This window comes from Oryctolagus cuniculus, chromosome 17 (assembly GCF_051225735.1).
Source record: "Oryctolagus cuniculus isolate XC-2025 breed Fujian yellow rabbit chromosome 17, ASM5122573v1, whole genome shotgun sequence".
Taxonomy (NCBI): Eukaryota; Metazoa; Chordata; class Mammalia; order Lagomorpha; family Leporidae; genus Oryctolagus; species Oryctolagus cuniculus.
The window spans coordinates 37,071,282-37,094,354 of record NC_142883.1 but is presented as its reverse complement, the minus strand read 5'-3'; the positions used below and the strand labels follow the sequence as shown (position 1 = coordinate 37,094,354).

General features: G+C 40.7%; 1 protein-coding gene across 11 annotated transcripts in view; it reads right to left on the bottom strand.

The window, feature by feature from the left end:
• Positions 1 to 23,073, bottom strand: part of USP32 (ubiquitin specific peptidase 32) — a 213,024-nt gene that overhangs the window by 19,091 nt on the left and 170,860 nt on the right. For all 11 annotated transcript variants that reach the window (XM_089317328.1, XM_089317329.1, XM_070061012.2 and 8 more), the window contains 10 exons: positions 22,108 to 22,189; positions 21,251 to 21,325; positions 19,937 to 20,075; positions 19,572 to 19,677; positions 17,600 to 17,773; positions 16,254 to 16,428; positions 15,809 to 15,960; positions 12,510 to 12,621; positions 11,234 to 11,445; positions 2,651 to 2,835 (listed from right to left, as the gene is read on the bottom strand). In XM_089317328.1, the coding sequence (XP_089173454.1) occupies positions 2,651 to 2,835; positions 11,234 to 11,445; positions 12,510 to 12,621; positions 15,809 to 15,960; positions 16,254 to 16,428; positions 17,600 to 17,773; positions 19,572 to 19,677; positions 19,937 to 20,075; positions 21,251 to 21,325; positions 22,108 to 22,189 (1,412 nt within the window). The remainder of the gene's footprint in view (positions 1 to 2,650; positions 2,836 to 11,233; positions 11,446 to 12,509; positions 12,622 to 15,808; positions 15,961 to 16,253; positions 16,429 to 17,599; positions 17,774 to 19,571; positions 19,678 to 19,936; positions 20,076 to 21,250; positions 21,326 to 22,107; positions 22,190 to 23,073) is intronic.

The window sequence follows — 23,073 nt, the reverse complement described above, 5'->3', positions numbered from 1 at the left end:
AAGGAAATATCATTTTATTGTTAGAATTTATCTACAAACTACATTGAATATGTTAAAAACTAATTAAAAATTAAAATAAAAAATTAAGGGGGCTGGTGCCGTGGCGCACTAGGTTAGTCCTCCACCTGCAGCGCTGGCATCCCATACGGGCGCTGGGTTCTAGTCCCAGTTGCTCCTCTTCCAGTCCAGCTCTCTGCTGTGGCCTGGGAAGGCAGTGGAGGATGGCCCAAGTGCTTGGGCCCCTGCACCAGCATGGGAAACCAGGAGGAAGCACCTGGTTCCTGGCTTTGGATCAGCGTAACTCCAGCCATTGCAGCCATTTGGGGAGTGAACCAACAGAAGGAAGACCTTTCTCTCTGTCTCTCTCTCACTGTCTGTAACTCTACCTGTCAAATAAATAAATAAAAATCTTTTAAAAAATAAATAAAATAAAAATTTAAAAAAGACCAGAAAAACCTTAATATAAAAACACATATCTTGGGGGCTGGTGCTGTGGTATAGTGAGTAAAGCCACCGCCTGCAGCGTCAGCATCCCCTATCAGCGCCAGTTCAAGTCCTAGCTGCTCTACTTCCGATCCAACTCTCTGCTATGGCCTGCGAAAGCAGTAGAGATGGCCCAAGTTCTTGGGCCCCTGCACCCATGTGGGAGACCTGGAAGAAGCTCCTGGCTCCTAGCTTCAGATCGGCGCAGCTCTGGCCATTGCAGCCAAGTGGGGAGTCAACCAGTGGATGGAAGACCTCTCTCTCTCTCTCTCTCTCTCTCTGTTTCTCTCTCCTCCTCTTTCTGTGTAACTCTGACTTTCAAATAAATAAATAAATCTTTAAAAAAAGCCCCCCCAAAAAAACCAAAAAATCATATCTTGAATATCATTCAATATCTTGAATTTAACTTGGATGGTCTCTTCCTGCCAGAACTACCTCCTCCTTGTTTTCTTCTTTGTATTAATTGGCAGCAACAGTCACAAACAATGGCTATAGACTCTATTCTCCCTCTCCCTCATACTTCATATTCAATTCATTGGTAAGCCCAGGAAAGTCCTCTTTAGATTTTTACTTCAAATTTAATCTCACTTGACTGTCATTTCTGCTAAATATAACACTCATCAGTTAAGTTGCTTATCTATTTTTTTAAAATTTTAATTAATTAATTTATTTATTTTGACAGGCAGAGTGGAGAGTGAGAGAGAGACAGAGAGAAAGGTCTTCCTTTGCTGTTGGTTCACCCTCCAATGGCTGCCATGGCCGGTGCATCGCGCTGATCTGACGGCAGGAGCCAGGTACTTATCCTGGTCTCCCATGCGGTGCAGGGCCTCCACTGCACTCCCTGGCCACAGCAGAGAGCTGGCCTGGAAGAGGGGCAACCAGGACAGAATCCAGCGCCCCGACTGGGACTAGAACCTGGTGTGCCGGCGCCGCAAGGCGGAGGATTAGCCTAGTGAGCCGCGGCGCCGGCATAGTTGCTTATCTATTATTTGCCATTTTCCTTCAATATTTATTTACATTAAGCTCTATCCTAATTATCAAAAGACCCCATATCAAAGATAACTTGTTTGACTCAGTTGCCACAGAAGCAGAACTCTGATTTGCAATATGAAAACAAGAAAATGAAATCCAATTCAACTGGGATACAAATAAGGTATCACAATCCCAAAGATTATTCAAAGTTCAATAGAATACCATTAGGAGGAATGGAAAGCAAACAAAACGTTTATCTTTACCTAGTTAAATGACATAGTATGGAAATAATTTAACTGAATCATTTGTTATGACATGAGATGTTTTTAGAGTTCATGTATGACGAAACAGATCATGGAAAAATTAAATGAAGAATTTATTTTGTGCAACAAAATCTGAAGTCTATGTGTTTTCCATGAGCTTTTTTAAGAAAAGATTTTATTTATTTGAGAGGTAGAGTTACAGAGAGAGGAAGAAACAGAGACAAAGGTCTTCCATCAGCTGGTTCACTCCCCAAATGGTCACAACGGCCAGAGCTGGGCCGATCCAAAGCCAGGAGCTGGAGCTTCTTCCGGGTCTCTCACGTGGGTGCAGGGATCCAAACACTTGGGCCATCTTCCACTGTTTTCCCAGGCCATAGCAAAGAGCTGGGTTGGAAGAGGGGCAGCTGGGACACTAACTGCCACTGCAGGCGAAGGTATAGCCTACTACGCCACAGGGCTGGCCCCATGAACTTTTTTAAAAGCCCTCATATACAATCATTTTTAAGACTTTCCCATCCCCAGATAAATTTGTCTTTTAATTCCATTTTCCATGAACTCTCTGAAGTACCCTTCACATGTACACTGTTACTCCCATTCTCAATCTCAGAGATTAAGATGACACAAATTTCCTGATGAATTAACTCTTTACTTTTACAATAACAGAAGACAAGAATATTACCTAAAGCACTGGCAGGAGGGATTTAGGCAAGAGGTTAGTAAAGGGTTATTGGACACCAGGATGTCTAGGAGAGGAAAGAAAGCTTTCCCTCCATACGCACAGTATCAAATCAAATGGCTGTATTATATGCTTTCTGAATGGTTCTTCCCAGAGTCATTAACTTAATGTGGAATGAGTTCTAGTAATCACACAGAATTCACACAAATCATTGAGAGTTTGAGAACTGCAAGTCTAGGTGATGCCCTGAACTCACCAATCCTGAGCATGGTTACTAGCTTCCTGAGGTGGGAGTGGGCTGGCTAATCGAGACACTTGAATCCAAACTGCATCATAGAGGTCTTTCTTCCGGGTATGCACAGTACATGGCACAATCAGTGGCATTCCAAAAAGACTGGGGCGATTCTTCTGAGATGACAGGAAATAGAGTTCTGTCCTCATCTATGTGTAAAACAAGAGGAGAGAGAGATGAGAAGAGAGATTTCTGATTCTTCCCTTCAGTTTTTCTAAGACGGCCAATAATAGGCATTGCTACCATTTTCAAATTAGTATCACACTCATCTCTTTATTTATAGAACCATCTATGGTAACATGAAGAGAAAGGCTATTTAAAATAGAGTCATTGAAAGATTCAGGTATTCCCAATTTCAGAGTTGTTGTCCATCAAACTTGGATTTCAGCAACTAATATATTTTTTAAAGATTTTTTTTTATTTGAAAGGTAAAGTTACAGAGATAGAGAAGGAGAGAGGGAGAGAGATCTTCCATCCACTGGTTCATTCCCCAAATGGCCACAATGACTGGAGGTTGACCAGGCTAAAGCCAGGAGCCAGGAGCTTATTCCAGGTCTCCCACATAAGTGCAGGAGCCCAAGGACTTGGGCCATCTTCAGCTACTTTCCAGGCACATAGCAGAAAAATGGAGCAACTAGGACTTAAATGGGATGCCAGCACAGCAGGACGTGGCTTAACCCACTGGTGTCATAGCACTGGCCCCGGAAATTAATATTTTCAAACTATTTTTTTCTGATAACATTTCATACATATACTGAATCATATATATAAACTAGTAATAGTTTCATAGTTTAAGGCTTTTAAAAAATTAAAACTATTTTTTTTCTCTAAAGTATGGCAGAAACCAAAATGCTCCCTTCAAAATTTTCTAAGAGGAAGTTGTTGATAGCAGTTGTTATGGCATAAATACCTAAATATTTGGAGACTTGTGAATCCCAGTTACTAATTTTTTAACAACTTACCACCTTCCTAAAAGCAGCTAAGAGATCTTAGCTTTTTTTTTTTAAACAAATGATAGAATATAAAGTAAAAGGAATTTAAATTTGCTTTGAATATGTTAAGTAAAATTTAAAAATAAATTATTCATTTGAGAGGCGGAGGGAAAGAGAACTAGAGATCCTGATGTTTCACTTCCCAAATGCTTGCAACGGTCCCAGGCAGGGGGCCAAACCCAGGAACTCAATTCTTGTCTCCTACATGGGTGGCAGGAAAACAATCTCTTGGGCTGTCACTACTGCCTCACAGAGTGTGCATTAGCAGGAAGCTGGAATCAAAAGCCAGAGCTGAGAATCAAACCCAGGCACCTAGGTAAGTGACGCAGGTGTTTGTGTGTTTAAATATTATTTTATTTATTTGAAAGACAGACTAACAGAGAGAGAAAGAGAGAGAGAGAAAGTCTTCCATCTGCTGGTTCACTATCTAAATTGCTGCAACAGCCAGGACTGGTTAGGCTGAAGCCAAGAGCCAGGAACCAGGAGCTTCTTCATGGGTCTCCCATATGCGTGCAGAGGCCCAAGCACTTGGGCTTTCTTCTACTGCTTTCCCAGATGCATTATCAGGGAGCTGGATTGGAAGCAAAGCAGCCAGGACTCAACCTGTGCTGATATGGGATGCTGTTTTTGCAGGTGGCTGCTTAATCTGCTATTCCACAACACCAGCCCCATAGGTGTGTTAACCATTTGGACAAACACCTGCCCCCAGAGTTTTAAAAATGATATTCCTTAACACAGAAAATTCAGAGAATTAGATTAGAAAGAGTTGCTTAATAACAAAAAAGTTGGGGCCGGCGCAGTGGCTCAGCAGGTTAAAGCCATGAACTACAGCACCAACATCCCATATGGACACTGGATCCAGTCTTGGCTGTTCCACTTCGGATGCAGCTCCCTGCTAATGCACCTAGGAAACTAGCAGAGGATGGTCCAAGTCCATGTGGAAGAACTGAAAGAAGCTCCTGGCTTGTGGCTTCAGCCTGGCCCAATCTTGGCTGTGTGGCCATTTGGGGAGTGAACCAGCATATGAAAGATCTCTCTCCTGGGGCTGGCGCTGTGGCGTAGTGGGTAAAGCCGCCGCCTGCAGTGCTGGCATCTCATATGGGCGCCGGTTCAAGTCCCGGCTGCTTCACTTCTGATCCAGCTCTCTGCTGTGCCCAGAGAAAACAGTGGAAGATGGCCCAAGCCTTTGTGCCCCTGCACCCATGTGGGAGACCCAGAAGAGGTTCCTGGCTCCTGATTGGCACAGCTCTGGCCATTGCAGCCAATTGGGGAGTCAATCAGCAGATGGAAGACCTCTCTCTCTGACTCGCCTTCTCTCTCTGTGTAACTCTTTCAGATAAATAAATAAATCTTTTAAAAAATTATAAACTTACTAGAGGTTATTGTTTCTAGATTAAAATATACTTCTGGTGGCCTGTGTTGTGGAGAGCAGGTTAAGCTTCTGCATGTGACACCAGCATCCCATATTGGAGCACCAGTTTGAGTCCTCCCTCTCTGTTTCCAGTCCAGATCTCTACCAATGCACCTGAGAAAGCAGTGAAGGATGGCCCCAGTACTTGGGCCCCTACACTCACGTGGGAGACCCAGATGGAGTTCCTGGCTCCTGGCTTCCATCTGGCCTAGTTCTGAGTGTTGCAGCTACTTGGGGAATTAACCAGCAGATGATATCTCTGTCTCTTCCTGTCTCTCTGTAACTCTGGCCTTTCAAATAAACAAAATTAAATCTTTTCTTTTAAACATTTATTTATTTAATTATTTGAAAGTCAGCATTAAATAGAGAAAGAGAGATCTTCCATCCACCAGTTCACTCGCCAGATGGCCACAAAGGCAAGGCTGGGCCAGGCTGAAGCCAGGAGCCTCTTCCAGGTCTCCCAGATGGGTGTAGAGGACCAAGTACTTGGGCCATTCTCCACTGCTTTCCCAGGCACATTAGCAGGGAGCTGGATCAGAAGTGAAGCAGTCAGGACTTGAACATCATCCTGTTATGGTAACCTTTCCCTATGCCCTAGAGGTAAAAACCTGCTCGTTTCTCACTGGTTAAATCTTATTCCCCACTCTACTGCAGAAATTTATTTTACTTTTCATATTTATTTATTTGAAAGGTAAGAGTGACAGAGCTTGAGGGAGAAAAGAGAGAAATCTTTGATTTACTGGTTTACTCCCCAAATGGTTGCAACATCCAGGTCTGGGTCAGGCTGCAGATAGGAGCCAGAAGCTCCATCTGGGTCTCCCACATAGGTGGCAGGGGTCCAGGTATGTGGGCCATCTTCTGCAGCCTTCCCAGGCACATTAGAAAAAGCTGAGCTGGAAGTACAAAATAGCAGGGACTCAAACCGGCACTCCAATATGGGAATACGGGCATCCAGCGGGGGTTAACCTGCTGTACCATGATTCCCACCCCTCTGTCCTTTAAAAATAATTTCATTAATTTTAAAGGCAAGTAGACAGAGATAGAAAGAGTGACATCTCCCATCTACTGGTTCTCTCTTGCAATGTCCACAACATCATGGCAGAGCCAGGCTGAAGCTAGGAGCTTAGAACTTAATTCATGTCTCATATGTTGGTGGCAGGGACCCAAGTATTCAAATCATCAACTGCTGCCTCTCAGGGTGTACCCTGGTAGGAAGCTGGAATCAGGAGCAGAGCCAGGGCTCAAACCAATGCACTCTGATATGGGATGTGGGTATCCACATAACATCTTAACCACTGAAACTGCATCAAACACCAGACCCTTCATATTTTCTTATTGGTATCTTTGGATGGAACTGAGGTTCTTACTGTGTTCAAATTCAGTTCTATAGTTCACCTGGAATTGTGAGAGGTAGGTGCTGATTAGTAGGATATCTATTTGTCCCAGCACCATTTACTGAGAACATGATTTTTCTCTTACTGTTCTGCAATGTCACCATTGTTATAAATCAAGTGCTCATGTATGTGTTTACCTATTTTTTCTTAATGATTTATTTGAAAGGCAGAGTTAACACAGAAAGAGATACAGACAAAGAGATCTTCCTTCCACTGGTTGATTTTCCAAATGGCCAGCACGGCTAGGGCTGGGCCACGCAGAAGCCAGGAACCTGGAACTCCATCCAGGTCTCCCACATGGGTAACAAGGCCGAAGCCCTTAGGCAATCTTCTGCTGCTTTTCCCATCAGCAGGGAGCTGGATAGGAAGTGGTGCAGCTAGGACTCGAACTGGCACTCATAAGGGACAATGATGTTGGAGGCAATGGGTTAACCTGCTGTGCCTCAGTGCTGGCTCCTGTGTACCTATTCTTACGCTCTATTCTATTCCACTGGTATGTCTTTCCTTGCACCAATATTTCAAGTACCACAGCTTTATGTAATACATGTCAGCATCTAGTAGCTCTATTTCTCATGCCTTATTGTTTTCCTTTTTTTTTTAAAAAAGATTTGTTTATTTATTTGAAAATCAGAGTTACACAGAGAGGAGAGGCAGAGAAAGAGAGAGAGGTCTTCCATCCATTAGTTCACTTCCTAGTTGGCCACAACAGCCAGAGCTGCGCCAATCCTTAGCTAGGAGCCAGGAGCTTCATCTGGGTCTCCCACGTGGGTGCAGGGGCCCAAGGACTTAGGCCATCTTCTACTGCTTTCCCAGGCCATATCAGAGAGCTGGATTGGAAGTGGAGCCGCTGGGACTATAACCAGCGCCCACAGGGGATACTAGCACTTCATGCCAGGGTGCTAACCCGCTACGCCACAGCGCCTGCCCCATCCTTATTGTTTTTTTAAAGTTTTTATTTAATGAGTGCATTTTTTCATAGATTTAACTTTAGGAATATAGTGGTTCTTTCCCCCATGTCCCCCCTACCTTATTGTGTTTCAAAAGTTATTATGGTTATTCCTGGTGTTTTAGTATTTCTAAATCAGAATCAGCTAATCAAGTGATATACACAGAAGTGTGACCATGCACGCACACATAAAGTTAGTATTTTTACTGGATTTTATGTTCAATCTGTAGATTAGTTTGTGGAGGACTGGAATCTTTAAAACACTGAATCTTCTAATCCACAAACACAGCCTATTCCTTCAAATATTTATTTTAATTTCTGATAATATTTTATTATTTACTATATAGATATATCTTCTAAAGTTTATACTAAGTACTTAATTTTTGGATGGAAAATCTAAATTTTTTGATTGTATGATAATTGGTATTTGTAGTAAGTTAAATGGTAATCCCCCAAAAGATATGTCTATATTCCAATATATACCTATATTCAAATTACCTGGAAAAGGTAAATATGATCCTATTTGTAATAACAGTTTTTGCAGATGTAATTAAATTGAGAAACTTGTGCAGAGATCATCCTGGGTTATCTGGGTGGGCATTAAGTACAATGACAAGTATCCTTGTAAGAGACAAGCAGAAGGAGAGGGAAAAGGCCATGTGGACATGTGGAGGTTACAGTTATGCAGCAAGGAAAGTCCAAACCACCAGAAGTTGGAAGAGGCAAGGAAGCATTTTTCCCTAGAGCCTTTGGAAGGAGCACAGCCCTCCTGACACCTTGATCTGGACTTCTGGCCTCCTGACTGTGAAAGAATAATTTCTGCTATTTTCAGACACAAAACCCGTGATGAGGGCCAGTGCTGTGGCACAGAAGGCTAAGCTTTTGCCTGCAGTACCAGTATCCCATATGGGCACAGGTTCAAGTCCCATCTGCTCCACTTCTGATCCAGCTCCTTGCCAATGCGTCTGGGAAAGCAGCCAAGGATGGCGCAGGTGCATGGGTCTCTGTACCCACGTGGGAGACCCAACAGAGCTCCTGGCTCCTCCTGGCTTCTGCCTGGACCAGCCCTGGCCACTGCGGCTATTTGGGGAGTGAACCAATGGATAGAAGATCTCTCTCTGTTTCTTCTTCTCTATTTCTCTGCCTTTGAATTAAATAAATAAATTAACAAAAAAACTTGCAGTATTTTGTTATAAAAGTCCTAAGAAACTAATACAGTGCCTTTAGCACAACTTCATTTTTTCTTGTTGCTGCTACATAATTAATACTTGATTCTTTACAATGATTTTGCATCCTTAAAAAGTTCAGTTCATCTGCTTTTTAAATGAATAGGGAGAAGTACTTTTTAAAAAAAGATTTATTGCACTGCGGCTCACTTGGCTAACCCTTCACCTGTGGTGCTGGCACCCTGGGTTCTAGTCCCAGTTGGGGCTCCAGATTCTGTCCCGGTTGCTCCTCTTCCAGTCCAGCTCCCTGCTGTGGCCCAGGAAGGCAGTGGAGGATGGCCCAAGTGCTTGGGCCCTGCACCCGCATGGGAGACCAGGAGAGGCACCTGACTCCTGGCTTCGGATTGGCGCAGCACGCCAGTCACAGCACACCAGCCGTAGTGGCCATTTGGGGGGTGAACCAACGGAAAAAGAAGACCTTTCTCTCTGTCTCTCTCTCTCTCTCTCTCACTGTCTAACTCTGCCTGTCAAAAAAAAAAAAAGATTTTTATTTATTTGAAAGGCACAGTTAGAGAGACAGAGAGAGAGAGAGAGAGAGAGAGAGAGAGAGAGAAAGAGAAAGAGAAAGAGAGAAAGAAATCTTCCATCTGCTGGCTCACTCCCCAAATGGCAGCAACGGGTAGAGCTGGGCTAGGCTAAAGCCAGGAGGCAGGAGCTTTAGGAGTATCTTTTAGTCCCATAGATGTAATAAATTAGATGGGAATATAAAAATAAAAGTGAATTTTATAGTTTGGATAATTAATGCATTTCAGGAATTTTCTAATAGTCCTAGTTTTTATTTTATAAAAGTCCAAAGAACTCAATCAGTTACCCAGTGCAAAATTGTTACCAAAACACAGGATGTTCAATTTCTTATCTAGTGCTTTCTATTTTTCCAAGTTGCCACTGTACCTAATGACTACCTCTTTAACAATATCTAGTTATTTAACAGATCACAGTTTTCAAATTTTTCTATTTATTTATTTGAGAAGAGAGAGGGAGAGACAGCTTTTATCTGCTGCCTCATTTGCCAAATGCCTGTACTAGCTGGGAACACCCTGGGCCAAAGCACGGGACTGAGAACCCAAACCAGGTCTCCCATGTGGATGGGTGGATGGCAGGAACCCAATCACTTGAGCCATCATTGCTACTTCCCAGTGTCCACATTAGCAGGAAGCTAATCAGGAATGGAGCTGCACACTGAATCCAGGAACTTGGATGCGGACGTCTTTTTTTTTTTTATTTTTTTTTATTTTTTATTTTTTTATTTTTTGACAGGCAGAGTGGACAGTGAGAGAGAGAGACAGAGAGAAAGGTCTTCCTTTGCCGTTGGTTCACCCTCCAATGGCCGCCGCGGCCGGCGCGCTGCGGCCGGCGCACCGTGCTGATCCGATGGCAGGAGCCAGGAGCCAGGTGCTTTTCCTGGTCTCCCATGGGGTGCAGGGCCCAAGCACCTGGGCCATCCTCCACTGCACTCCCAGGCCACAGCAGAGAGCTGGCCTGGAAGAGGGGCAACCGGGACAGAATCCGGCACCCCAACCGGGACTAGAACCCGGTGTGCCGGCGCCGCTAGGCGGAGGATTAGCCTAGTGAGCCGCGGCGCCGGCCAGGATGCGGACGTCTTATTCACTAGGCAAGGATGCTTGGCCTGACATCTTTTTTTTTTTTTTTTTTTCTCTAAATCAAAGAGTCACCCTTTAATGAAGTAGCTATATACAAGTATGCATCAAAAAGTTCATGGAGGGGGCTGATGTTGTAGTGTAGAGAGTAAAGCCACTGCCTGCACACCGGCATCCCATATGGGCACCAATTTGTGTCCTGGTTGCTCCATTTCTGATCCAGCTCCCTGATAATGGCCTGGAAAAGCAGCAAGAAGATGGCCCAAGTGTTTGGGCTCCTCCTGCTCATGTGGGTTATCCAGATGAGGCACCTGGCTTGAGCCTGGCCCAGTCCTAGTTGTTGAGGTCATCTGGGGAGTAAGCCAGCAGATAGAAAAGCCCCCCCCCCCTCTTTCTCCCTCTTTCTCTGTAACTGTGACATTCAAATAAATAAATATTTTTTTAAAAAGTTCATGGAAGAATGGAATTGGAAGATTCCACACACTTTCTGAAACACCCCTGAATAAGTCTATTAAGGGAGGAATTATGCATAGCTTGTCTTGCCCAAGAACATCCATGTGTCCTCCAAAAATATTATAAGCATACACAAACAAATTACAAAACGAATATAAAAAGAACGTTCTCCAAAGATATTCACAGTTAACGGCAGAGATGTACATGCCTACATGTGCAACAGTATACACCAATTTTTACAGAAAGTAGTCCTTAGAAGCACCAGCTATCCTGCTGTCTCTTAATGTAAGAGTGAGGAACGCCAATTTTTATACTTGATCTTAGCCAAAAGGCCGAGAAGTGATGGGAATGCCAATTTTCACATTGGCTATCATATATGATACTAAATCCTGGCCCTGATCACGTACATTAGTATATGCCACACTTGGAAAGTGTGTTCGATGAAGGAGCTGTAAAGACAGAAAATGCCTATATTTCACAAATGACACTGGCATGACCAGCAGTAAGTTGTCTAACATTTAACTAACCATTTTTCGGTGGACGGCAATGATGTAGCCTGTAAAGGGGTTGTCAGGAAGAGACGGCATATGACCATTCACCATTCCATTTGTGAAGTTCTTTTCAGTCCCACATGGTACAACAGTGTTTGGCATTCCATTGGGGATGAAGATTGGTCGGGGCAGATCCCCATTGGTAGTTAGGGTGAATATGCCATTTGTAGATGGGGAAGAGGAGAAATCTACAAATTCAAAGATAAGTAACATATGATAAGCTTGTGGAACCTTCACCTTAGTTCTTCTGTCAAGTATCCTGAGGCCTGAACCACACTGACAGTACTGTCTCTTAACACAGCATTGGGAAAAACTATAGTTAAAATAATAATTGTAAATTTCCTGGAAGATTCATTTTCAGAATTCACTGCCACTATGATTAAATGGCAAAGCACAGTAACTTCTGGAAACTGTTAAGGAGAATTTGCAAAAACCTATATTAGTACCATCTTATAGCACAAAGACAGCTCTAAAACTTTTCTTTTTCCTGTCCTCTAAAAATGCATTTCTCCATTCCTCTAAAAATGCTCTAATATAGTAGCCTCTAGTCAAATGGTTTTTAAATGAAAATTAAATTAAAATTGTATTCCCTCAACCTCACTGGTCACAGCCCAAGTGTTCAGTGCCCACGTGACTGCTGGATACTGTACCAGATGGCAAATATCACAGACAGTTTTCCTCACTGAGTTCTACTGCACAGTGACGTTCCAAACAGAAAGCAACATTACACAGCTACCCATCAGCCATCAGTACCATTTGCTAAATACAGTGAGAGGAGTCTCATTTCTGTGAAGCCCTTTATGGTTCTGAATCAACCTAATATAAGCAGTAAAAAGAAGAACAGACAAAGCACTAATAATGGTTGAAAGGATTTACCAAATGACCGTATTAAATCATATGTGTTTTTTTATACACAGATTCCTTTTCAATTATATTTATTGTTTTTATTTACTGGTGGAGTGTTCCTCTCACACCATCTGTTTCATATTAATATTAGATAAATGAGCTAAAAGAGGTCTGAATTCCAATGGTATTTTAGGTAAAAACAACTGATCTTAGTCACTTAGGTTCTTTGATATTTAGGTTCCTTATCTATTAAGTGAGGATTATGAGCCAAATGACCAGTAAGGTTTCCTTTGTGTTCCAAAATTCTCTTGTTCTTGTATCCTTGGCACAAATATAAAAATGATGAAAACCCTTGGGCCAACACTTAAAGCTGAGATCAGGAGAAGAAGCACTAGTTCCACCTTACCTGTCTGTACTGGACTGGAAGCAGAAACTGGAGAAGCAGGGATAGGGATTTCAAATGCACACAAAAATCCACTCACTGACAGTCGTACTTTTTGGTTGTCCTGAGGGAAGTTCTACAAAAAAGAGGAAAGATGAAAAGGTAGAGATGTTTCAGATAAATGTTTTATTAAAGATTTATTTTTTTGAAATGCAGAGTGACAGAGAAAGAAGCAGAAATAGTGAATCAAAGAGATTTTCCTTCTGCTGCTTTATTCCCCAAATAGTCCAGGGTTGGGCCAGGCTGAAGCTAGAAGCCAGGAACCCTATCTGGATCTCTCCCAACATGGCTGGCAGGACCCCAAGTGCTTGGGCCATCTTCTGCTGCTTTCCCAGGTGCATAAGCAGGGAGCTGGATCAGAAGTATAACAGCTAGGACCAGAACTCACTATACCACAATGCCAGTCCCTCAGATAAATCTGACAAATTCTCTCTCTGATACACAATGGAAGAGAATGACTTAGAGAGCGACTTTCATCATGAAACAGTAAGATTGAATAATCTTTCAACTAAAATTATGGTCTTGATAAAAATAACTGAAATTTAACCTCAATGTCAAAGAAAACCATTACTTCTTCCCTACTGTCTATGATTGACAAGCTTTGTTATTTGTTTCAAGCATCTGAACTCCAGACCCTCAAAGAGATGTCACACTCACATTTCAGATGAAGGAAGAAATGTCAGTGAGGTAGATTTTAAAGGGCAAGTGCTGTGGCGCAGCTGGTTAACGCCCTGGCCTGAGTGCTGGCATCCCATATGGGCACTGGTTTGAGACCCAGCTGCTCCACTTCCGATCCAGCTCTCTGCTATGGCCTGGGAAAGCAGTATGGCCCAAGTGCTTGGGCCCCTGCACCCACATGGGAGACCCAGAGGAAGCTCCTGGCTTCGGATTGGTGCAGCTCCGGCTGTTGCGGCCATCTGGGGAGTAAACTAGGAGATGGAGGGCCTTTCTCTCTGTCTCTCTGTCTCTACCTCTCTCTGCCTCTCCTTTCTCTGTATAACTCTTTCAGATAAATAAATAAATCTTAAAAAAAAAAAAGAAACCCCAATAATAAATAATACCAACAGAAGAAGCTAAGTTTGAGGTGGATGATATCTTTATTAAATTGTTTATATGCAGGAAGATGTGATTTGTGTGATTTTGCCTTTACTCTTTAATTTTGTAGTGTGATTAAAGGCCGAGAACGTACAACTAACACTTGGTATCTATAGAGGACTGATTCCAGGACTCCAAACTCTGCAGGTGTTCAAATATCCTACATAAAATGGTGCAGTATTTGCATATAACCTATGCACATCTTCCTGTATACTTGAAACTATTTCTAGATTATGGGCAATACCCAATACATTGCAAAATGATAGGCAAATAGTTACAGTACATTGTTTACGGAGTAATGACAAGGAAAATAAGCCTATATATGTTTATAACATCTCTTTTTTCTTTCTTCCCCCAATTTTTTGAGCCATAATTGGTTAAATCCACAGATACAGAATCCAAGAATAGAGAAGGCTATTTGTATACTCATAAATACTAAAAACACACATTTATAAATACATAAAATAATTAAATTAGGATGACTTCTAGTGAGAGTACAGTGCAGAAGAGTGCTCATGTGCAGTTGGGGGAAACTTATACCATAGTGAAACAGCTAGATCACTCCATACAGGCAGTTTTGCCTTTCAAATAATAAATAAATAAGTCTTTTAAAAATCATCATCATTATTATTCCTTTATTCTGGCAGACAACCTTTTAAATTTCTGGGTTAGAAAACAAATGGTGCTGGGAAAATTGGATCTCCGCCTGGAGAAGTATGAAACAAGACCCCTACCTTACATCTTATACAAAAATCAACTCAAAATGGATCAAGGATCTGAATCTATGACCTGATACCATCAAATTCCTAGAGGAGAACATTGGGGAAACTGCAAGACATTAGCACAGGTAAAGAGTTCTTGGAAAAGATCCCAGAAGCACAAGCAATCAAAGCCAAAATAGACAAGTAGGGTCATATCAAGCTAAGAAGCTTCTTTACTGGAAAAAGAATATTCAGCAAAGTGATGAGACCACTGACAGAATGGGAGAAAATATTTGCAAACCATAAAACTGATAAAGGATTAATATCTAGAATCTATAAAAAGCTCAAGAAACTCAAAAACAAAACAAATAATCCACTTAAGAAATGAGCAAAGGACTTGAATAGGCACTTTTCAAAACAGAAAATTCAAATGGCCAACAGACACATGAAAAGATGTTCCAGATCATTAGCCACCAGGGAAATGCAAATCAAAACCACAATGAGGTTTTTCACCTTCACCCCAGTTAAAAAGGCTCTCACATAAAAATCAACAAACAATAAATGCTGGTGAGGATGTGGGGGAAAGGTACCCTACTCCACAGCTGGTAGGAATGTAAACTAGTACAACCATTGTGGAAGACAGTATGGAGGTATCTCAGAAAGGTAAAAATAGATACATCATATGATCCAGCAATCCCACTCCTGGGAATTTACCCAAGGGAAATGAAATCAGCATATGAAAGAGTTATCTGTACCTCCAAGTTAATTGCAGTTCAATTCACAATAGCTAAGATATGGAATCAACCCAGATGTCCATCAACTGATGACTAGATAAAGAAATTACGGTACATATACACTATGGAACAATACTCAGTTGTAAAAAAAAAAACCAATATTCTGGTTTTTTGCAAGAAAATGAATGCAATTGGAAACTATTACACTTAATGAAATAAGCCAGTCCCAAAAAGACAAATAACATATGTTTACCTTGATCTGTGGTAACTAAGAGTACCAAAAATGTAACGTATAGGAGTGAAATGGACAGCCTGAGCTTTGATGATTGTTTATAGCCCTTGTCTCTACTGTTGACAAATGGTGTTTTTTTCTTCTTACTATTTGTTGACCTCCTTACTTAGTGTAGGGTTAGTTTTATGAGTATAAAACTAAAATGAAAGTAGATCATTGTAAAATTAAGAGAAGGAATGAGAGGAAGTAGGAGGAAGGGCAGGTGCATGGGCAGGAGGGTGGGTAGGGTGGGAAGTATCAACATGTTCCTAAATACGCATATATGAAATACATGAGACTTGTATACCTTAAGTGAAATTAAAAAAAAAAATAAAACTAGACAATATCTTTTTGTTTGGGTTTAGTTTTGAACTAACAAGTAGTAATAATTGAGAAAACTGATCTGTGAAGGATAGAATCAGAGGTATTCTAGGGAGAGCACAGCAGAGCAGATAACATTACCTTTATGTTGGAACTGTGTACTTCTGCAAGAAGGATTTGTTCTGGCTTAAGTCCACAGAGATCACTCAGCTGTTTTTTCAAACCAGTGTACTTTTCATCCATATTTAGCCTTAGTCCATATCGTACGGGAGTTGTACCATCTAACTTAATTACTAGTAAAGAGAAAATATCTTTTATCAGTAAAATTCAGGTTTTGTTGAAAGTCTTACAAACTGGATGTGGATGTATGTTTGAAATTAAAAAAAGAATCAACAAAACGGGCTCATGTTCCAAATCTTGCAAATTTCAAATCATACCACCAACTAGTCTGCTAGATTATGACATACTGATGAACAATCCTTATGAGAACCCATTAAAAATAAACAATCATACTTGTAAATTTAGGCTGTTTTAATGAGGTAAAAGAAAATGGAATCCAGTAATACTTCACGACTTTGTTACTCACCTGTTATTTCTAAGTGCATGTAACTGTCCATTGGTAGTGGCAAAGACAAAAAATTGAAGGGATCAAATCGGACACTTATATGCCCACACGTTTTACATTTGACTTGGGATCTTAGCTGCCCATGAAACAAATCCACAACAATTGATCGATTTCTCCTCAGATGGTTGTCCCAGGCCTAGCAAGAAAAAACATGACAAAATATTTTTCAAAATTCAAAAGATAAGAATTTCTACATAAATCCAAAGGGATTAGTTAAATGATTAGATCTAAATGTCAAGGAATAAACCTTAATATTCATTTAAAATATAAGATCTTTCTACCTTTAAATGTATAACTTAAATATAGAATTTAAAATGTACTAAATAGAGAGCAGAGAAAACCAGTTATGGAATCAAACCTAATTCTTTCTGAGCAATCTGTAAAATATTAAATTCAGATGGAAAATCCTATTTTTCATTTCTTCTGGCCATGCTAACAATCTTGAAGATTAAAGTTCTTTGTTATAAAGCAGATAAAATATGCTTATAGGAACAGAGGAGCTGTTAAACTCCAAATACAGAAAATGTAAGGAAATGGAAAGAGTATAATCGGTTTATGCTGTGTTTATGTGTTGCAATATTGCACTGTACTCCTTAAAAATGTACAAATACTACATGTTAATCCAAAATGTGAAAAGAGGAAAAAAAATCTTTAGCAAAAACCCCACCAAAATATGTCCACTGCACATTACTGTAGCAGTTAGGGGAATGAGGACTCTAAATTCTGCTGGATAATTATTCCTGCTTCCTATCATACAAAGTTTAAAACATGAAATGGCATTATTTTTCTATTTTCATTTAAAGTACTTTTCTTTTGGTATTATAGCATAGGAATTAAGCCCAGATAAGTAAATTCCTCACAGAATTCATACAATTCTGGTCACAGAATAATTTAGTTTGCACTTAATTTATGTTACACATATTTGTGGTCAGAATGTTACACTGACAAACCAGGGCCAGCATTGTGGTACAATGGGTAAAGCTGCCACCTATAATGCTGGCGTTCCATATGGGTACTGCTTTGTGTCCCAGCTGCTTCACTTCCGGTCCAGCTTCCTGTTAATGACCTGGGAATAGCACGGAGGATGGCTCAAGTGCCTCGGCCCCTGGAACCTATATGGGAGACCTGGAAGAAGCTCCTGGCTCCTGACTTCTGCCTGGCCCAGCCCCAGGCCATTGCGACCATCTGGAGAGTGAACCAGTGGGTGGAAGACCACTCTGTCTGTCTCTCCTTCTCTCTCTGTAACTCTGCCTTTCAAATAAATAAAATGTCTTTAATAAACAACAACAACAACAAAACTGACAAACCTCTGCAGCTACTTCCCAATCTGGCCGGCCATCACTGTCCTTCAGTTCTACATATGGCTTCTCATGGACTCGGTTCAGATCTTCATGAAGACCATCCAAAAGAAAAGCCAAAAGTTCTTGGGAGTCTTGTTGTTGGAACCCATTAAACCTGGGAGCATACTTCGCTATTGTCCACTATAAACATAAGAGAAGTCATGGCTGTTATTTCCTACCCCATAAAATTTGTGATGCACATGCCTTATAAATGAATCAGAGAGTGCATAATCAAGTAAGTAACTTAGTAGTCTGTCTCTATTTCAGCAAGTGTTTTGGATAATCACAAAATCTTTTTAATTTTTATCTCAAATAATCAAAAAGAAAAACACTGGCTAATTTTGACGTGTCAGCATCATATAAGCAAACAGTTCTTCAAGCACACAGATGTTAAGACAGAAATAATAAAATAGCATTTGTTCACACTGAGAGACTTCCTGTTCTACATAATGTTTCCTTACTCAGTTTCCTTTTCTGGTTTTGTCATAGGCTAACTTTTATTTCGAGAGTCAGAGCAGTGACTATGAGGACCATGAGGACTAAGCACTAAGGACTAAGCCATCTAAGCACTTTGAGTCTTAGTTTTTTCAGCCACAAAACAGAGATAGTAACGTTGAAATACAGTCTAGGACTAATAAGAGAACTAAATGGGTGGTAAGTCATCAAATTTTTAGCTTTTATGATTATTAATTTTTAACCTAAAAAACTTTCACCTTGTTTTAAAACAGATAATACTCCTAACTTCACAACTTCACTAAAATCTACTTCATATATGCCATTAATTTAAAACTTGCAGCCATTAAGTACATTCTTTCCTCCTGTTACTTTTTTATTTTCTTCAGATGCTGCTGTAAATGCTGGGTATATCTGGAATGAACTGTGCAGTTAGTTATCACTAACAGTGAAGGATTCCCAAATAAAGTTTACTCTTTATATAACGAAGACATTTGATACATTAGTAAAATGAACAACATTCCAAATTTAAACTATGCCTTTGGTCTTTTTGACATACTACATATTAAGAGCACTTCAAAAAGTTCATGGAAAATGGAATAAAAAGACAAGTTCATTTTAGTGAAAGTATTTGAGGAGCCAGTTTGTGTCCTGACTACTCTTCTGATCGAGCTCTCTGCTTATGGCCTGGGAAAGCAGTGGAAAATGACCCAAGTATTTGGGCTCCTGCACCAGCATGGGAGACCAGAAAAAAGCTCCTGGCTCCTGGCTTTAGATCAGCCCCAGCTCTGGTGGTTGCAGCCATTTTGGGATTGATCCAGTGGATGGAAGATCTTTCTCTGTGTCTCTCCCCCATCCCTCTCTGTAACTCTGCCTCTCAAATAAATTAATAAAATCTTAAAAAGTTTTTTGGGGCTGGCGCTGTGGCATAGCAGGTAAAGCTGCCGCCTGCAGTGCCAGCATACCATATGGGCCCCGGTTCAAGTCCCGGCTGCTCCACTTCTGATTCAGCTCTCTGCTATGGTCTGGGAAAGCAGCAGAAGATGGCCCAAGTCCTTGGACCCTTGCACCTGCAGGGGAGACCCATAGGAAGTTCCTGGTTCCTGGCTTTGAATCGGCACAGATCTGGCCAATGTGGCCACTGAAGAGTGAACCAGTGGATGGAAGACTTCTCTCTATCTCTGCCTCTGCCTCTCTGAAACTCTGCCTTTCAAATAAATAAGTAAATAAATATTTTTTAAAAAAGTTTTTGAAATCCATGCAGTTTTTTCATAATATGCATTTTTCCATGAACTTTTAGAAGACCCTCTGTATACAGCAGTGTTTTGTATATATATATTGACATATCAAAGTATTTGACATCTGGACCCCAAAACATTTATTTAACTAAACTAAAAAGCTAAGCAGAAAAAGCATGTAGAGAAAAATGATTCCTTCAACAACTGTTTAGAAATTAAATACTTTAACGTTATTTTAACTTACTTACCCGAAGCTTTAATGGAGCAACGTTCTTCTGGGTCCCACTCCAGAGCTCCTGTACTAAATCACCATAGCATTTAGCCATATGCCCCTTCATGCCGATGGGATTGGTTCTAGAAGTTTGAGAGGAAAATTTGTTACCAAACAGTCTCATAAATCACAATCTTCTGGACAGAGAGATGTCCAGCATCTCACATCAAATTAATTATCTTTTCTTTCTGAAATAAAGGAAGTATCCCTTAGGCCTTATTTCATACTAAATAGGGCTATAAGACTTTCCTGGCTCAGAGTAAAGAAAAAGGAGATTTAGGCGACACTGGTTCATACCAATGTCACAGAAGGTTAAGGGGCCAACAGTTCAAAAGTGATTACCTGTTGAGTTCATAAAGATGTCTCCCTGAGATAAAATACTGTGTCAGTGGCTGTGTGTTACTAACGCACTGTATGCTAGAGTTCATGAAGCATGTATTTCCCAGGTTACTCAGACCTGTGGCTCCCTTTTCTGTTGGAACTGGAACAAAAAATGTGAGAATCAATGCTGAGCTGTAGGAATATTTAAACAACAAACAGTATCTTGGTTCAATGCAGTGAGTTTTATAACTCTTTTAATCAGCTAAAGGGAGCTAATCTTTTTTTTAGCAGGTCTTTCAAATGCTAAAGTTGAGAAGGTCTAGCATGGAATCTCTGGCAATAACGATGATGCATGCTCATTTGTAATTCAGAAGCAGTAATTATCTAATTTCTAGGATTTTTTTTTTTTTTTTTTTTGACAGGCAGAGTGGACAGTGAGAGAGAGAGACAGAGAGAAAGGTCTTCCTTTTGCCGTTGGTTCACCCTCCAATGGCCGCCGTGGCTGGCGCACTGCAGCCGGTGCACCGCGCTGATCCGATGGCAGGAGCCAGGTACTTCTCCTGGTCTCCCATGGGGTGCAGGGCCCAAGCACTTGGGCCATCCTCCACTGCACTCCCTGGCCACAGCAGAGAGCTGGCCTGGAAGAGGGGCAACCGGGACAGAATCCGGCGCCCCAACCGGGACTAGAACCCGGTGTGCCGGCGCCGCTAGGCGGAGGATTAGCCTAGTGAGCCGCGGCGCCGGCAATCTCTAGGATTTTTTAAAAAAGAATTCAAACAATTATTTTCCTAGAATGTTTCAAAGAAATTTAAACTATTTAATTGCAGAGTTAGAAATTTAGAAAATAGGCCGAGCATGGCTCACTAGGCTAATCCTCTGCCTGCAGTACCAGCACCCGGGGTTCTAGTCCCGGTTGGGGCGCTGGTTCTGTCCCAGTTGCTCCTCTTCCAGTCCAGCTCTCTGCTGTGGCCCGGGAGTGCAGTGGAGGATGGCCCAAGTGCTTGGGCCCTGCATTTGCATGGGAGACCGGGAAAAAGCACCTGGCTCCTGGCTTTGGATCGGTGCAGCGCGCCGGCAATAGCAGCCATTTGGGGGGGTGAACAAACAGAAGGAAGACCTTTCTGTCTCTCTCTCACTGTCTAACTCTACCTATCAAAAAAAAGAAATTTAGAAAATACTCTGATGTTGGGTTTATCAACAACAAAGGCTACTTCAAGAAAAAAGAACAAGAGAAGGTCTTAGTAACTTTTGAATTAGAAAAAGTTGTTAGCATTTCAATAGCTGAAAGAATATATTTAAAACTGTCTCTTTAACAATAATATACTGGATACTTACCCTTGTGTCTATCTATTTTACTACTGTTCGCTATAAAAGACATTTCTTCTGGCCAACTCATATCTTTGTTGCGCACTGTAAAGAGAGATAGAAATGCGTTAATTTTCTATCTGCACAATTCAAAGCCACTCAGTTCCCTCTGCTTAAAAATTTCTGAATCAGACACACTCAATAAAAAAAAAAAAAAGTTGATTTAAGTAATTGGCTCTGAAACCATTTCTATTCTTTGTATTGGTTAGAATAAGCTATTACTTCAATTACCTACTTAAAGTAAAATTATACCCTATCATCTATAAATGTAATTAAGCCTTAGGCACAAATTTCCAAATCTCAAACCATTAGAAATATTATAATTCTTCCTTAAATTGTAACCCTGTCAGAGTAATCTACTCAATTTAACACAAAGGCAGTTACCAGTACTTCCATGAATCTTGAAGAGAAAAGAAACACTGTCTAAACCTATGTGTGAATATACAAGCAGCTCTGTTGGTGAGCAGCCAGCACTGACGACTAATGAGACCTGTGTGCTACTAACTATCTCAGAAAGCTGATTTCTTTACTAAATCTCAAAGAAGCAGTCTGAAAATCCCAAGAAATTGTAATTTGTAACTGAATTCACTTGTTTTTAACCTTCTCACCTCTTGTTAGCCAATGACTACAAACAAGTTATTTTTCTTTTAAAGCAATCTACATAGTATGGGAAGATTATATAAAAACGCAGCTGGTTTTCTTTACCACAAAGAGAATAATTATCAAATAATAGCTTCCCTGGAAAAGATTATAAAATTATTAGTACCTTTTTAAATACTTCCACTAAGATTCCAACAGGAATGCTGATACATGCTCTCATTACGTACCCTCAATGACCAGGTGCTGTTCATCCTGGATTTTCAAATATTCCAATCTATGATCTTCATCATCCAGAAGAGTAAGGTAATTCTATTTAATAAGGAAGAGATCTTTTTGTTAATTTTGTTAGTAAACTGGAAGCAAATATAGAAGTAAAGAAGAATGATAATTAAAAACTTCCTTGCAGTTACATAACCCATTTCACAATTATTTGGGAAATTATAGTTGGCTAGCAGTGCTGAGCTACAAAACAAGGAAGATAACATGTGGTATATAAACATTCTATGTCCCTAAAACAAAATTACACACGACTGGGGGCAGAGACCAAGAAAAGATCCATCACACATAAAACTAAAATTTACTGAGAAAGATTTCCTGAAAAGTGCAGAAATTCTTTAGTATCCAGTTTGAAATTCAGTAAACGTTCTAAACAGAATTTGATTGCTTACTTAGGAACTGAAAATGCAGAACCAAGTACAAAATTAGTTCTTTTAATGCTCACAACAACTCTAAGGAGATACTATTATTTTCCCATTTTACTCATGAGAAAATTGAGGGGCAAGGATTAAGTGATTTGCCCTTAGTTATACAACTTAACAGTGGCAGAGCCAGGCATTTAATTCCTGGCAGTGTGATTCCGTGAACCATGCTCTTAAACGCTATGCAATACTGCCCCTCAGTGGTGACCAAAGGAAGAACACACAGGGGATAGAGATTGGTTAGCACTAAGGATCCAATTTCAGAGTATTATCTATAGCATATATGTTAAGCAATTAACAGCACTGTCTCTGAGAAGAGGTAACAGAGGCTAGGGGATGGGAAGGAGAATGTTCCACTGTATATTCCTGTATTGTATGAATTTTTTAGCACCCATATAAACTACTTTAACTCAGGTGACAATGATTTACATGTATGCATACATGAATTTGAAAGTTAAAATTTTCACTGAGATCTTAGACATACATGGCTTTTAG